The sequence below is a fragment of the Panthera leo genome, chromosome C2 (genome assembly GCF_018350215.1).
Source record: "Panthera leo isolate Ple1 chromosome C2, P.leo_Ple1_pat1.1, whole genome shotgun sequence".
NCBI classification, from domain to species: domain Eukaryota; kingdom Metazoa; phylum Chordata; class Mammalia; order Carnivora; family Felidae; genus Panthera; species Panthera leo.
In genome coordinates this window covers 41,573,228-41,589,191 of record NC_056687.1, presented here as the reverse complement: position 1 = coordinate 41,589,191, position 15,964 = coordinate 41,573,228, and the positions used below count along the sequence as shown (strand labels likewise).

The 15,964-nt window shown below is 36.7% G+C and overlaps 1 protein-coding gene across 3 annotated transcripts in view; it reads right to left on the bottom strand.

The window, feature by feature from the left end:
* The window catches only part of EPHA3 (EPH receptor A3), a 346,338-nt gene that overhangs the window by 66,997 nt on the left and 263,377 nt on the right, over positions 1-15,964 (bottom strand). For all 3 annotated transcript variants that reach the window (XM_042903060.1, XM_042903058.1, XM_042903059.1), the window contains 2 exons: positions 10,503-10,627; positions 7,395-7,557 (listed from right to left, as the gene is read on the bottom strand). In XM_042903060.1, coding sequence (XP_042758994.1) covers positions 7,395-7,557; positions 10,503-10,627 — 288 coding nt within the window. The remainder of the gene's footprint in view (positions 1-7,394; positions 7,558-10,502; positions 10,628-15,964) is intronic.

Sequence of the window (15,964 nt, the reverse complement as noted above, 5' to 3'; positions counted from 1 at the left end):
ACTGGTTTTCTGTAGGCTTACTGCAAAGAAACTCATTGGATACACCAGAAGTTATCAGAGGAACACAGTGAACAGGTCAGATTTCCCTGAATGAAATTATAAAAGATCCCTAATTTTTTTTTTTTTAATGTTGATTTATTTCTGAGAGAGAGAAGACAGAGCACGAGCGGGGGAGGGGCAGAGAGAGAGAGGGAGATACAGAATCCGAAGCAGGCTCCAGGCTCTGAGCTGTCAGCACAAAGCCTAGCATAGGGCTCAAAGTGACAAAAGTTGAGATCAGACCTGAGCTGAAGTCCGATGCTTAACCCACTAGGCCACCCAGGTGCCCTAAAAGCTTTCTAAACAAGCTTAATTATTTTGCAATATCTAGAGTTATTAAAATGTTTTTTTTTTCGTTTTTTCGTTGTTGTTTTTTTTTTAACACATACCACCAACAAATTGCTCTCCTACCTTTGTGAATGTCTCATCACTCACTCACCTAAAAATAGTCCGGGAGTCAAACCTGGCCTGCTACCAGTTTTTGTATACCTCAGGAGCTTAGAATGGTTTCACATTTGCTTCATGGTTGTAAAAAGTCAAAAGAAGATTTTTGACACGTAGAAATTATGTAAAATTCAAAATTTGGTGTCCATAAGTAAAGTTGTATTGGAGCACAGCCACATTCATTTGTGTATTATCTATGGCTGCTTTTATGCTACAATAGCCAAGTTGAGTAAGAGCACAGAGGCTGTCTACACACACAGCCTAAAATATTTATTATCTAGCCCTTTACAGAAAAAGTCTACTGACCCTTGAGCTAGACCAGTGCTTCTCTAACTTCAATGTTCATTCAAACCACTTGGGAATCTTGGAAAAGAAGTTTCTGATTCAGTCGGTCTAGAGTGGGGACTGAAACTGCTTTTCTTTTCTCTTTTTAAATTTATTTTATTTTATTTTAGAGGGGTGTAGGGGAGAGGGCAGAGAGACAGAGAGAGAGAGAGACAGAGAGAGAGAGACAGAGAGAGAGAGAACCTTAAGCAGGCTCTAGACTCAACATGGAGCTTGGTGCGGGGCTCGACATGGGGTTCAATCCCATGGCGCTGGGATCATGATCTGAGCCAAAATCAAGAGTTGGACACTGAGCCACCCAGGTGCCCTGAGACTGTGCTTTCTTTATGAGCTTCCAGTGATGCTGATGCTGGTTGATTCCAGACCATGTTTCGAGTAGCAAAGACAGAGAACACAAATACAAAATCACCTTGTCTTCTCCCTCACCTCATCATTCACTATCCAATTAATCACCAAACTGTTTTAAGTGTTTTTTAGTTCTTCTGGATTACAATTAGAAAATCCTAATTGGTCTTTATTTGCATGTCTTTCCTATCTTTTATCTGGCCAGTAGAATATTCCTTCTAAACCATCAATTTGATCATGCTGTTGTCATGCATAAAAGTTTTTCAGGGCTCTCCATCACTTTAAAAAAAATTTTTTTTTTTAACGTTTATTTTTTTTTGAGACAGAGAGAGACAGAGCATGAACAGGGGAGGGTCAGAGAGAGGGAGACACAGAATCTGAAACAGGCTCCGGGCTCTGAGCTGTCAGCACAGAGCCCGACATGGGGCTCGAACTCAGGGACCGTGAGATCATGACCTGAGCCGAAGTCGGACGCTTAAGCGACCAAGCCACCCAGGCGCCCTCTCCATCACTTTTAAGGTAAAATGCAAATTCTGTAGCAGAGCAGGTAAAGCCATTGAAGATCCTGTTCCTTGCTTACACCTCCAGCCTCATCTGCTATTAAACTCCATAAGCATCCTAATCCCTAGACTCTAAAATATACGCAGCTTCCGGAACAAGGCCTTTCACATGCTCGTATTTTAACATATATTGCCCTTGTAGTAAATGCTGATTGAACAAATGAATGAGCGGTGTATCTAAAGAGCTTAGAAGAGAGAGTGTGATTATTTGAATACTATCACCTCTCCAGACGCCATTATCAAATGTTCAGCCTGATCAAAAATCTAAGTTTGGAAGGATTTCTTGAAAATAATGCAGTTTTAGGGAGAGCTAAATGATGCAAATAAAGAGACATGGCAGATGGGCTGTAAGAAGTTTTCCAAGCATCTGAAAATAAGAGCTCCAAGTGTGGTAGGATGGCATCCTCATAATATAAACTGCTGCAAGCTCTTTATTCTTTACTACCAGCAAACTGTTTACACCACTGTGGCAGGCACAGGAGTGCCTGCTCGCATCTTCCCACTGCCAAATTTGCAGCGGGCAGACAGCCTCCAGCTGCTGCACCTTCAGGACCCACCGCAGCCTTCATGCACGGGCCACCCTCCCCTCCATGACTAAACACTACAAGGGGACTGGAGCCAGGCCCTCCCTGCTCAGTACAGGACTCCTCTAAGGCAGTCTTCACTCTGGGGCTCCCCACCGCTTGCGGGACCCCCAGGGGAGACCCGCAGAGCTGCGCTGCTGGCTGAATCTCCTCCTCCTCCACTCTTCTCTTTCCCTCCACCTCTTCACAGACGCTGACAGACATCCCAGCAAGAGGTGCAGCCTGACGGCTTCTGTTCTTCCCGCCTCTTTCTTCTCTCTGCATTTTCCCCTATAAAGCTCATAGAAGTCCATCTTAACATCTCTCTCCCAGAACCCCTGGACGGATACATACCTATCCATTGGATACAGATCCGTGATTAGTTTGTAAAGTAACTTAACCTAGTGATTCAATAATGCTCCGTAAACCTATAATAATAACTCTATCTCATGCTTTCTATGTTGTACGTACATCGTAGTAACTTTTAAAGTGCAGCAAGGTCTGCATTCTCTGTGAAGTTTAGCCAGGAGATGAGATAAATGTCAATGAAACTGGGAGAGGAAGCATGATAGAAGGAAGAGGAATTCTGTTTCTTTTTCTGTCACAGACAGAATTAAATTAGGACATCTCTGCAATGTCCTCCAGCTCTAAATATCTATGAATCCTGGGGACTACCTAAGGCACATAATCAAAATGGATCATTTTTGTTAGTGAAATTAGCAAACATTTATAATGAGGGATTTTGAATAAATGCATTATAGAGTTGTCTAAAAATGTTACGTGGAACACTTTTAAAAATTGCTGTCTACTACATGTCTTAGAAACTCATTTTGAATATGTTTTCCCACAAGCAAACTGCTTCCCCTGTTTCTGGCCACTTCCCATTTAGAACATCCTGCACATACAGCCGACCTTCTCTCCCTAAAGCAGACTGGTTAGGAGCTCAGTCTCGTGAAACAGAATGCTTGGATTTGCACTTATTTTGCTGTGTGACACAAGATCACTGTTGCAAGGATTAAATGGGTTAATACAAGCAAAACACTTAAAATAGTTCCAAGCACTGAGTAAGTGCTTAATAAATGTTATATATTTTTATTATTTCATTTCTCCAGTAAAAAACTGGCAAAAAGTGCTGTGGATTCAGTTTCTGCCCAGTGAGGGTTTCCAGACAGTTGACTTGTCTGTTTTCCCAAGCACGTCAGTTTCATTCTGTTTGTACTTCGTGCTTTGGAGATGCCACCTTGACTCTAGGGAAGCCCCTTTACTCCTATGAACTCTACAATTTCAGCATAATATCTTTTTTTTTTTAATGTACATCTGCAGCACTAGATTAGTACTCCAAAATTTGGAGATTCTAGGTTCACTGACTCTACTTCCTAGTTATGCAACCCGAGAAAAAACACACATAAACTCTGTCCTAAACCATGTATAAAGGAAATAATAGTACCGGAATAACTTATGGAACAGGATCAAATAAAATGCTTATGAAAGTGCTTAATGGGTCCCTGGATGGCTCGGTGGGTTAATCGTCCAAGCCTTGATTTTGGCTCAGGTAATGATTTCAGGGTTCCTGTCAGTGCAAGCGTGCTTGGGATTCTCTCTCTCTCTCTCTCTCTCTCTCTCTCTCTCTCTGCCCCTCCCCTGCTCACTCTTTCTCTCTCTCAAAAAAACAAAAACAAAAAACTCAACAAAAAAGAAAGAAAATGCTTAATATATTATCACATAAATACATAGGTTCTCGAATCAGACCTGTCATTAACCAATTGTGTGATTTTGGAAAGCTTACTTAAACCTCTCTATGCCTCAGTCTCTTTGTGAAATGAAGATGATAATAACTATAAAAAATAAGACATTTTGGGGCCCCTGGGTGACTTAGTTGGTTAAGCATCCGACTTCTGCTCAGGTCATGATCTCCCCGTTCGTGAGTTTGAGCCCCGCGTCGGGCCCTGTGCTGACAGCTCAGAGCCTGGAGCCTGCTTGGGATTCTGTGTCTCTGTCTCTCTCTCTCTTCCCCTCCTCACTAACACTCTGTCTCAAAAATAAACATTAAAAAAAAAAAGATAATTACAAAAAATATTATCTAAACTCCAGGTAAAAACCCACTTTGTTCTACTAAGAAATATCTATATGTGTTATGAAAGATAACTTCTAATATAATTTTTAAAAATAAAAACTAGAAAATAATTAGAAGAGCAAAATGTTAAAGAAATACAAACATCAGTCTTTTATAATATATATATATATATATTTTAAATATCAATATATAACAAGACTCTTAAGTTCTTAGAACGAATTTTTATGAATACATCATTCTGATTAAAAAAACAGAGAGTTGATTTTGTCTTTTTTTCTCCCTAGGACAAAAGATACCTTTTTTTCTCATCCATATTTAAAGTCTGGAAGAATTCTATGGTGAAAAAGAGTAAACTGAGTTTTTAAAATATCAAACCGTACCACTCAAAGATTTTTATAAATGAGGAACATGATGCTAAAAAGCTCATCTTTTCCTTCTTACTCTTTTTTCATCTGCTGTATCCATCAGTGGAAGTATTGCAAATATAAAACTTATTTGGCAAAACCCCCAAACCCTGTAATTTTCAAATGGAATATTTCTTAAACCTCAGACACGGAAGCCCCATTAGAGGTTCGTGCAGAATGCTGCCACAGCAGTATCTGTAGTAAATCTGGAATCACATTAGTATATTGGGATTTGTTGTTCCCTTTGAAAATTTACATATCACCCAGAGTTAAGTGCTGTTTAAAAACAGAAAATATGTTTATCTAATGGTGATCTGACCCTCCTGCCCCTTGATATACCTAATTTCTACCACAGGATATAATGAACATGTGTTTTTTCTCTTTCTGGGATTTGTGATCTTTCTTGGTAAAGCAAATGTAGGTTTTGTTGTTCTTAACTTAAATAACCATTTAAAAGTTTGAAAAAAAATTCAATTTGTAATCATTTCAGAACAAGAAACTTGTTTGCGGGGCGCCTCACTGGCTCAGCCGGTGGAGCCCACGACTCTTGATCTCGGGGTTGTGATTTCCAGTCCCACTTTGGGTGTAGAGATTACTTACAAATAAAATCTTTAAAAAAAGGCAACTTTTTTGCATTACTTAAATGTTACAAAAAGATTGAGAACTACCAATGTTAAATTGCAATTAAACTCTGTTATGATGTCATCTAAAATTTTAAATTTGTTTTAAACCTGTTCAGGATCCACTTTCATGGTATTTTATAACGTTCTGGTTTCTAATGTTCTCAGAGAGCCATTTCTCTTTGGAGTCCCAGAGGGAAGGCTGCCCGTGGACAAGTCCTGCCTTAGGCAGAAGAGGCTGACTCCTGTGCCCTTGCGGTGTTTAGTCATGGAGGAGAGCGTGGCCCCTGCAGGAGGCCTGCGGTGGGTCCTGGCAGGTGCAGCAGAGGAAGGCTGTCTGCCTCTGCTGACTTGGTGGCAGGGACATCTGAGCAGGCACTCCCAAGACCGCCCCACAGGTGAAAACACGTGTATCCATCACAGGAGAATTAGCAGAGGTTTTGAAGTATATACAGATTAGTATTTTGGGGGATGGCAGCTCGCCTTCGAGTTAGAAGAATTACTGCGTTTCAGCTTGAGCTGATAATTTCTAAGAACACTAGATTCTCAACACCTTGTGGAAGGCACAGCTGGTTATGGTTAAGCGGCGTTTCCAATCAGCTGACAAAAGGTGTGCCATAAAATAGCATAACTGTTTGATACAGTAACTATTATTTAACTTAAACTGTTTTTTATAATTTGTGTTCACCTTTTAATGTTTCTATTAGGTATGGATTGTGGGCATAATAAAAATATTACCATACCAAAACCCATGTGCTTTTAGATCGCAGACAAAATATTTAGACAGGAAATACACATGCCAGGAGAAATGCCAAATCAGAACAGTCAAAAGAGATTACTGGGTTTCTCTTCGGTACTGTACTGGCCATTGTCAGACCCTCCCTGGATGATTTTTTCTAAAGGGAGTTCATCTTTGATTGTCTTTCTAGGCTATTTTACAACTGTGAATTTAAGTTGCAGGAAACTGAGTGATGTATACAATTTTTCCCATTACAATTAAAATAAAACGTTCACTAGAGATAGAACTGGTTTATGTACAGTAGAAAAGATGACTCCAATCATTACATTTATTGTCCTATAGGATATTAATCAATCTGGGACAAATTAATAAATTTAAGTATTCCTGATTGTCTGTAATATATACACACACAAATATGTATTTATATATGCATATTTATCTGTTCTTCAAATTTTCCTTTAAACAAGTTTAATCTAAAAAACAAATAAACCAGTTTAATCTTTTTTAGAATATAATAAACAGAAATAAATATATAATAGTCTCCTCATTAATTAATACACTAAATAAAATCCTTAGCTTGAAGTTGAACTTGTGTTCACTCCATCTTAGTACCATGGCCATGATATTTGTTAGCTTTTTGAAAATCATATTTTAGCAGAGGGTTTTTCTAATATGAAGCAAATGCATTTGAAGAAAAGAGAAATGCTACTGGGAAAATGTTTGCCAATTTTAGACCAGTCTATGCCAAATTTGGTGTCAGACACACAAGATTATCCAAATTGCTTGTGAATGTGAATGAGGTGATAAATCAGGTTTTAGAAAATCCTTAATCTCCAAGTGATACAAGATTGAATATGTTAAGGATTAAAACAATATTAAAATCCTCATGGATCAGCAAGTTTCTTTTCGTAGTTCACTGAATCATGCAATGAACCTGGAACATCTGGATGAACAGGTACTGGGAGTATGTTACCATATTAAATGGCGTTCCTCAAAGCAATTTATGGCCAACAGAAGACCAGTAGCATTCCAGGCCTTAGAATATGTTTGATTTGTAAAAAAGAAAAAAAAACCCACACAGATGCACACCCACACTACAGACCCAATGCTATATAAATGGCTAAATATTTCAAGCAGTACACTTTCAATGTGTCTAAATGTCAACATATTATCTAAATTTAGATAGGGAGAAAAAGAGTGAATTATCACACAACTTTGCAACAGCCCTCCCCCCTACACCCTATACTGAAATAATACATACAGTCCGGGCTAGTTTCAAATTCAAACTTGCGACTGTTGGTCCCATAGCCAGCTGCAGTTCGGGCTCGGATTTGGAATACGTAAGTAGTGTCAGGCTTGAGGCTACTGATGGTAACATTCGTGCCTCTTGCCCTCAGAATGGTATAACTTGTCTCTTGCTCCTGCTTTGAGGTAAGAAAAATCATGTTACAATCAAATCTTCATAAGGCTATTGGATGGTAAAAAGGTGAGCCACCCAAAACCAGTTCTTTCAGATTTTAACATAGGACATATAAAAGAGGTGACAATTATTTCACTCTCTGAACACAACAGAGGCATTTTGAAGCTAACAATATATACCGTATTTCCTAATTTGGATAAAATGATTTGTGTCTTGCACATAAAGCAGGAAAAGTTAGTTTTCATTCTTACTGGTTAGTGAACATGCAAATGATATGCTTTCTTCACAGCCAACCCTGAATGAAAGCTTCAATCCAATTTCAAAAATAAACTTACAAAGAGGAACATACCCTTTTGAATTAAACCTAATAGGGATGCCCTACTGATTCTCAGAAAGATATCAATTATAAAATATTAAACTTTAAAAAGGCCCAGGTTTTACATATAGCGCTACATTAAATTTCTCAGCATCACTTATATGTGCACTGTATTTAATCTAAGTCACTGTGGTTTAGCAGAGACAGATATCTTCAGATCAAAGCCTAGAGACATTTCCCCAAAGGAGCTTCTCCAGGACACTTACGTTGTATGTTAGGAAATTCACAGTGCAAAGTAACAGTAAAGTCTTTGTGTCAAGCCTTGTGTGCAAAACTCGGATTTTCAGAGAATTGTGTTTTTCCCCTAAGGCACATTAACATATACTGAGCACTTTATGGGTAACCTGATTTTGAACAATGGTGGAATGCCCTGCACCTGTGCCGGGGCCCGGAGTGGATATCCTCAACCAAAATAACAGAATTTACCAGAAAAAAAGTTGTACATTACACACATTTTTTAGTTAATGATGCTGGTTATGTATTGAATCACATTTGAGTTGGTATATTAAATAATAAAGAGGATCAAATATATTTATTTTACAGAAAGAATTAATTCATTTTTTAAAAAATTGAGCATATGCCTGGAACTTGAATCTGTTCATCATCATTAGTGAAGTAAACAGTCAAGAAAACTAGACCTTAAAAACAAAAAAAGAAAAAGTAAAAGAAAGCTAGACCTTACAGAACTTAAATCTAGTGAAACATTCAAAACATTTCTAAGCATCATTATATATATGTATATGCATATGTATATGTGTGTATATATACATATATATGTATACATATATGTGTATATACATGTGTCCATATACGTGTATATGTATTTGAGAATAATTTTTAAATTTATGATTTAAGATAAAAGATATTTAAGATAAAAATAAGTATTTATATAAATGTATATATTAAAGATAATATTGCAAGTAAGTTTGCATCAAATTTTTAAATGTTTAAGGATTAAAAAGTAGATTCAGCCATTTTCTTCCTGCACTGGTTAATATTATTTTAATATAAGGATGTGCATTGTGCTTTGTTGGTAGAATCTGACAATTTCAGAATTTTGTGTATGTTTGTCAAGATATGAACATAGATTAACTGTATTTTTGAATTAGCTCTAAATGTCTAAAGGTTGGGTGTTTTCTGGTTTTGTTATCTAATCTGAACTGAGGCATATCATTAATTTTTTTTTATTTTGTTGCATTGTCTATAAAACATGGATTCTTATATTTGCCCAATCTATCTTGTCACACTTTTAAAAACAGAAGATCTCGATCAGATGAGTATTTCACAGTGTCACAGTGGAGCACCAAAAGCTAGGATATAAGTTATTTATACTATGACTTTAGCACAGTGAAGTTTATTAGGCCTCTTGTTTTCTTTTAATGAGAGAGACATTCCTTTCCCTGCATGTGGCGGTATGGAAAAAAATGGCATCATACTTGTGAAATACATTACCCTCAATAAAGAGAATAACTACACAATGTAGATAAATGTTTATACATTACTTTTTTTTTTTTTTTTGCACAACTGTTTATACCACTAATTCTCTAATAATCCATACTCAGGTAGAGCAAGGCTTGTAATACAGGGAAACATACTAACGGAGGAGTCATGGCTGCCTGGAATCAAAACAGATAGCTGTTTATTAGCAGTGAGCTTGTGAGAAATTCAAATAATGCCATGGACTCTGTTTTCTTATTTGTGGATGAACCTATTTGCCCACTTTCGTAGGATTATCAGACAGCTCAAAATTAAATAATATATGCAGAATTGTTCTATGAAGTGCTCTACGAATGCACAATTTGTTTTTAATTCACCTTGAAATACTTTGTAAACTGCACACAAATATGTTTCGTTCACATTGGTAGCTATAAAACCACCCACCTCTGATAAGATTTGAATACATCTTGCTTTCAAACCTCACCATAATTTATAACCAAAGAAAAATAAGTGCCATTTAGAGTGATGAAATACTATATCCTAAATTCTACTTATAAATAATCATGTACCTATTTTTATAATTGTATTACGGAATCACAATTTTATGATGTGGACCAGACTCATCCATCTATGCCCACCTTCTAAATTACCTTGTACGACATCAAGAAAGCTTTTCATTGTCAGTTCAATTATACAATGGTTTTGTTATTAGTTCAAAGTTCAACAGTTCAGTATCTGTACTGAATGAAATTCATGTGAATGTGAAGGTCAGGAAACGATGCCTAGGCAATAAACTAAGGAACACCATCAAGAGATGAAGGAATCACTGTGAAATAGCTGATAGAACAGGGGTCTCTCAATGTAGAAGGAAAAATGTCATTTCCAATGCCATAACTAGATGGCTTCAGTTTGGTACTGACATCTTTGCTGTGGCTTATTGCTATAGAATGGGGGATATTTGGCACAGTGATTTCAAAAACCACTCTACTTATAAATCAAAGGTATCAGAGGACCCAAGTTCCAAACAGAGCTCTACCATTTCTTAGCAATGCCATTGGTTTCTTTGCAAGTGCACAGCTCATAAGAAGGTAACCTCTTTCCCTACACAGCCCAACCCTTTAACGTCATCTCCCCACCTTTTCATAGTATTTGACCTCGTAGTCCAATATGATCCCATTAGGGTGTTCAGGCTCCTGCCAGGATAAAGAGATGCTGTTTCTGGATGTTCGATCCTTCTTAATCGTCATGACAGGTGATGGAGCTGTAAAGAAAATGGGAGGGGAAGGGGGAGGACACAAATCAATCCAATTGGGAAGGCCGGTAAGGAAGAGCAGAACGAGAAGGGAACAAGCAAATGCAAGCTATCATTGCTCTAATCTTTGGCAAGAAAGCACTATCTCCATTTCAAAGGCTCTGGAGTATTAATCTGGCCCCATATCAAGCCTCAGCAGCTGGATTATAGCCTTGGTACATACAGGCCTATGGAAAATGAACTGAGATTTTCAGCTGCTGGTGGACTAGTGGCAAGTGAGCAGATGTTTTCAATCTGCTACTATAATGTAAGCAATGAAATATATTTGATATATTAAAAAAAGAACAAAAAATCAGGGCTACCTATTTGTTATAATGTTGCAAAGTTATTAATGCCAGATTCTTCAGCTCATTGATAACATTTTCATATGCAACTCTTTAAGAGGACTGGAATCCATTACGCACCAGGAGTCCCTTGGTATCTATAGATAATAATAATATTTACTGTATTGTAAAATACACAGGGTTTAGAACATATTATAGTAGGTCTTGACTTCTAACCAAATCTCTCATGAATAAAAATATCAGGAAACAACAATCTTCTGCTGTTACATTTTTATTTCTTAAAATATATATATTTAATAAAAATACCAAGGAACTGAATACACTTCGTGTCACAAATCTTGGGACATATTTTGAGGTGTCTTATTGGGTGTTGACTCTGTATTTGTTATGTTTTGCTATGCATTATCTAAAGTACAGAATATGAATAAAAATCATCTGTTTGGATCAGATATCATACGGTTACCTTCATTTCTAATGGAAGATTAAATATATTTTAAGTGATATCCTCCTTAAGTCCTTCCATTAAAAAAAATGCGTACTATCCCTCAGTGCACTTCTGGTTTCAAATCTCAACCTTGGTACACTGGCCAACTGAAATATCTCACTGTGGGGTTCAGCAGCATTCTGCCCTAATAGAATGCAGCAAAAGAAATTGCAAACATGAAACAATACAAAAATCAAGAATTATCAAGTACATTAACTGTTGAATTGTTTTCACTGCTAAAGGACCTATTTTCTTACAGATTTTTCTCAATCAAGAAGCATTAGAACGCTGTGTATTTGTATTCCCCAAAATAGCCAGCATTGGAAGATTCCTATTTGTGGATTTGATGTTTCTGTGATTGTCCCATGCTGACGTTTGCATCTAACCTCTTAAATTGTTCCTGTCTGTAAATGCCTTTCATTTGTATTCCTTACTTAAAATAGAGCTTTTGCTAAGCTTGCCTCGTGACACTGTATTAGAAAGGGTAAATCTAAATGAAAAATCCGCTTCAATAAATTCCCCATCCTCCTATTTCTATTATTTGTAAGATCTTCTGAACTCTTTTGTAATTAAAGCTTCATTCATTTAATGGCCTGGGAATGATAATTTAATCTTTTGCCAAGGAAAAATGTAGCTGTTGCTTTTCTGATGGGAAAGTAAATATATTTTCTTAACCATATTTTATTCCCATTAGCAATTAACATCCTTTCATGTAACTTAACATCATTTACCTTTCATATTCAATTTTTGTCTATTCAATATTATTGTTTTATTTCTTGGATTGGCCTCACAGCACCCTCACCTCTCCAACCTGTACTGGTTTGCTGCTCTTGAATTGATTCCTAGCAAAGGATAATTTATTTTGGTTATATTTCATTAAAATTTTATAAATGTATTCAATGTTTCTAAATACATTATTCAGTTATAAATAAACAAAAATATGTTAATTTTTGAGAATTATTTTCTTTTACTTTAACCTTTATATTTAAAAAACAAAATAAAACAACAATTCGTTAATTGTTAATAGAAAAGTTGTAGCCCTAATGTCCTGGGAAATAAATATTGTTTTGTACAAAATGAAGAAATTCCACTAATTTTCGTGCTGAAATAAATCCATTAATGGAATAACTTTTAATATATACTTACAGAGCATTTCAAAGATTCTTGATGTTGGAACACTTTCTTAGTAAACCCATGGAGACCCTACATTCATTCATTCCATATCACCATGAAACTGGTTTATTTTTCCTAACAATTAAAATACAGTTTTCAGAGAAGTTTTGAAAATTACCATGTATGGCATCTCTCCTTAAAAAAAAACAAAAATAAAACAACAACACAAAACAAAAACAAAACAAAAACAAAAAATGAGAGAGAAAATAATTCATTTCAAAGAACAATTGTGAGGAAGGCTGTATTAACTTTTTAATGAAAGCTTTGCAGGCTGCTTGGGATCTGCCCAACGTTTACTGCTTCTGCACTGAGCAAGACTTGATAACTGCTGAAATTCTTCAAAGATCTTTGAGCAAGCTGCAGGGCCCTGTTCGACTGTAATAAATAGTCTTTTGTAATTCCACACTTACTTAAGTAGAGGCAATTGCTCGGAGCTTGTGCCTTCTCTAAGTTAAATGAACCTCTTCTGATTGCTGCTTTTAGGCCCCTGTTAAGTCATTTGTTCTGCTCTTTTCGTGCACGCCTCTTGTGTTGGCTACATTTCAGCAGTGTCAGCCCTGTGCACCAGCTGGGATCCTGTCACATTTAGGTAATGCTCATCAATGTTTTAATATTCATAAATAATTAACAGAAATTGTTTTTCTCTCTCCTAATAAATAATTTTAAGACATAATGAAACATACTGCAGGAAGAGATAAATTCCGTGGGCATTACACTGTATCAGTGCTCTTTAAAAGATTTTCTAGAACACTCCGAATTCATGTCTTGAAGTATAATTTATCCACACTTCCTTAAGTGCTCACAGAATTTGTAATATTAATGAGAAACAGTGATATGGATTACATCTCTTTAAGTTAGTTTCCAGGTATTAAAGGGTGATTTGTTCAAAGTGCTAGTTTCCAAAATCCATACAAATCCTTTAAATTTATTATTATATTTTGTACTTAACAGAACATGGTATTGCATATATATCATAAAATAGATTTGATTTTTTGGTCTTCATTTCCTTTTTTTTTTTTTTTAACTTTGGTTTGTAAGAATGGCAGGTAATAGTTACATGGAATGAAAAAAAAATCTAGGGGAGCCTGGGTGACTCAATCCGTTGTCTTACTCTTGATTTCAGCTCAGGACATGATCTCACAGTTCCTGAGATTGAGCTCCACATCAGGCTCTGTGCTGACAGCATAGAGCCTGCTAGAAATTCTCTCTCTCCCTCTTTCTCTGCCCTTTGCCCGCTGGTGCACATTTGAGAGTTTACTCTCTCTCCCTTTCTCTCTCAAAATAAATAAATTAATTAAAAAAAATATATATATATATATCCTAAAACTAGAAAAATGCTCTCACCTAGAGTGAGAAGTTACATAGGAGAAGGAGACACAGCTTTTTCCCAGCAAAATGTGGGTCCTATAAGCTAAAACAACAATTACTGGTCAATACCCCAATAGCCCAAGATTAAGAGTTTTAATCTGGTGCCTCTTTTATATATATTAAATGATACATTACTAAAATGACTATCTTATTAAGAGAAAGAAGCTGATGACAAAATAGGCTGCTATGAAACTGGTCCAGGCTTTAATGCAGATTAGTAAATGCAGAGTTATACAGGGAAAAAAATATGAAAAAGGGGTAACAAGAAAAATTAAAACAGTAAGAAGAAAATAATTTTTAGTAAGTTAATGACCCTCTTTCAAATAATGTCTTGGTGTATAAAATACATTTTGGTTATATTGGTATTTGAGAGGGAACAATTATTTGATCTTTGCTTTTGCTATTCTGGGTATAACTGGATATACATGTCCTCTGGAAAATGAAGAATGGAGACATGATACACTTATACAGTGAAATGTATTATATTTTAACTGAAATGTTTCCTAAAAGAATACACATACAAGATGGGGCGCCTGGGTGGCTCAGTCGGTTAAGCATCCGACTTCAGCTCAGGTCACGATCTCGCGGTCCGTGAGTTCGAGCCCCGCATCCGGCTCTGGGCTGATGGCTCAGAGCCTGGAGCCTGCTTCCGATTCTGTGTCTCCCTCTCTCTCTGCCCCTCCCCCATTCATGCTCTGTCTCTCTCTGTCTCAAAAATAAATAAAGGTTAAAAATTAAAAAAAAAAAAAAAAAAAGAATACACATACAAGAGAAAAGGGTTGGAAGGGAAAGAGAGGCTCAGGAATCACACAGCTAATCATCTTCCACGAAGCCTTCCTATACTTACATTACACCACTGAAAAATTATGACCCTTCAAGGTACTACAAAAATTCTGTGGTGTCACAGCTGACTTGCTCAAGGCTCTTTCAATTAATTCTTCTTTAAAAATTTTCTTTGGTTGGGGCATCTGGGTGGCTCAGTCGGTTAAGGGTCTGACTTCGCTTAGGTCATGATCTCGCGGTTCGTGGGTTCGAGCCCTGTGTCGGGCTGTGTGCTGACAGCTTGGAGCCTGGAGCCTGCTTCGGATTCTGTGTCTCCCTCTCTCTCTCTGCCCCTCCCCCGCTCGCACTCAAGCTCTGTCTCTCTCTCTCTCTCAAAAATAAATAAACATTGAAAAAAAATTAAAAATTTTCTTTGGTCATTACATAGACCTATACCGATATTTTCACCTTATGTTATCTTGTAATATGTGTTTTGTAAAATCTGCTATCAAATGGTTTCAATTTCTATTCTGGGGAGACATCACTTCCTGGGAACCAAGGATTGAATGTACACTGGGTATTTACTTGCCTAGTTCCAGACCACTGCAATTGGTAGCCTCTTGAATCAGAAACATGTAATGGGTAGTCCAGAGGACAGTGACATAAGAGAAGTATAACCCTCAATAGTTGATAATTGAACCCCAGTTATTTATTTATAAAGGAAAGGCAATATTTTCTCTCATTGCCAGTGTAACCTGAGCCACTGACTGCATCTAATGAAATAATCAAAAAAACAAATTTCAATGAAGAAGCAGAAAATGTTGGGCTAAAGAGGTTTCCAGGTAAAGAGATTGGCTTAGAGATGGGGCTTGTATGGTTTACAATTTGTATTTGAATTACACATGATATACTTACACGCCAAATCTACTGACAGACATGGAAGAGATTCATTATTTTAGCTGTGGTATATTCAAGCTACGTTTACTATTATTCTGCAGCTAAAATATGACCCATCCTTAGAATCAGGAAGTCAAAACTTCAAAATTCAACTCCTAAAGGATCTGGTTTGGTGTGTTTGTTTTTATTGGGACTTTCCTCCTTCTGGGTTTGGGAATTTCTAATGAACCTCTGAGGTATCTGTGGTTTAGAGATTGGACCAGTTAAAGTAATAACAAAGAGGGCTCAGTATTTCTTTTCTAAGTGAGCCAAAGCTTT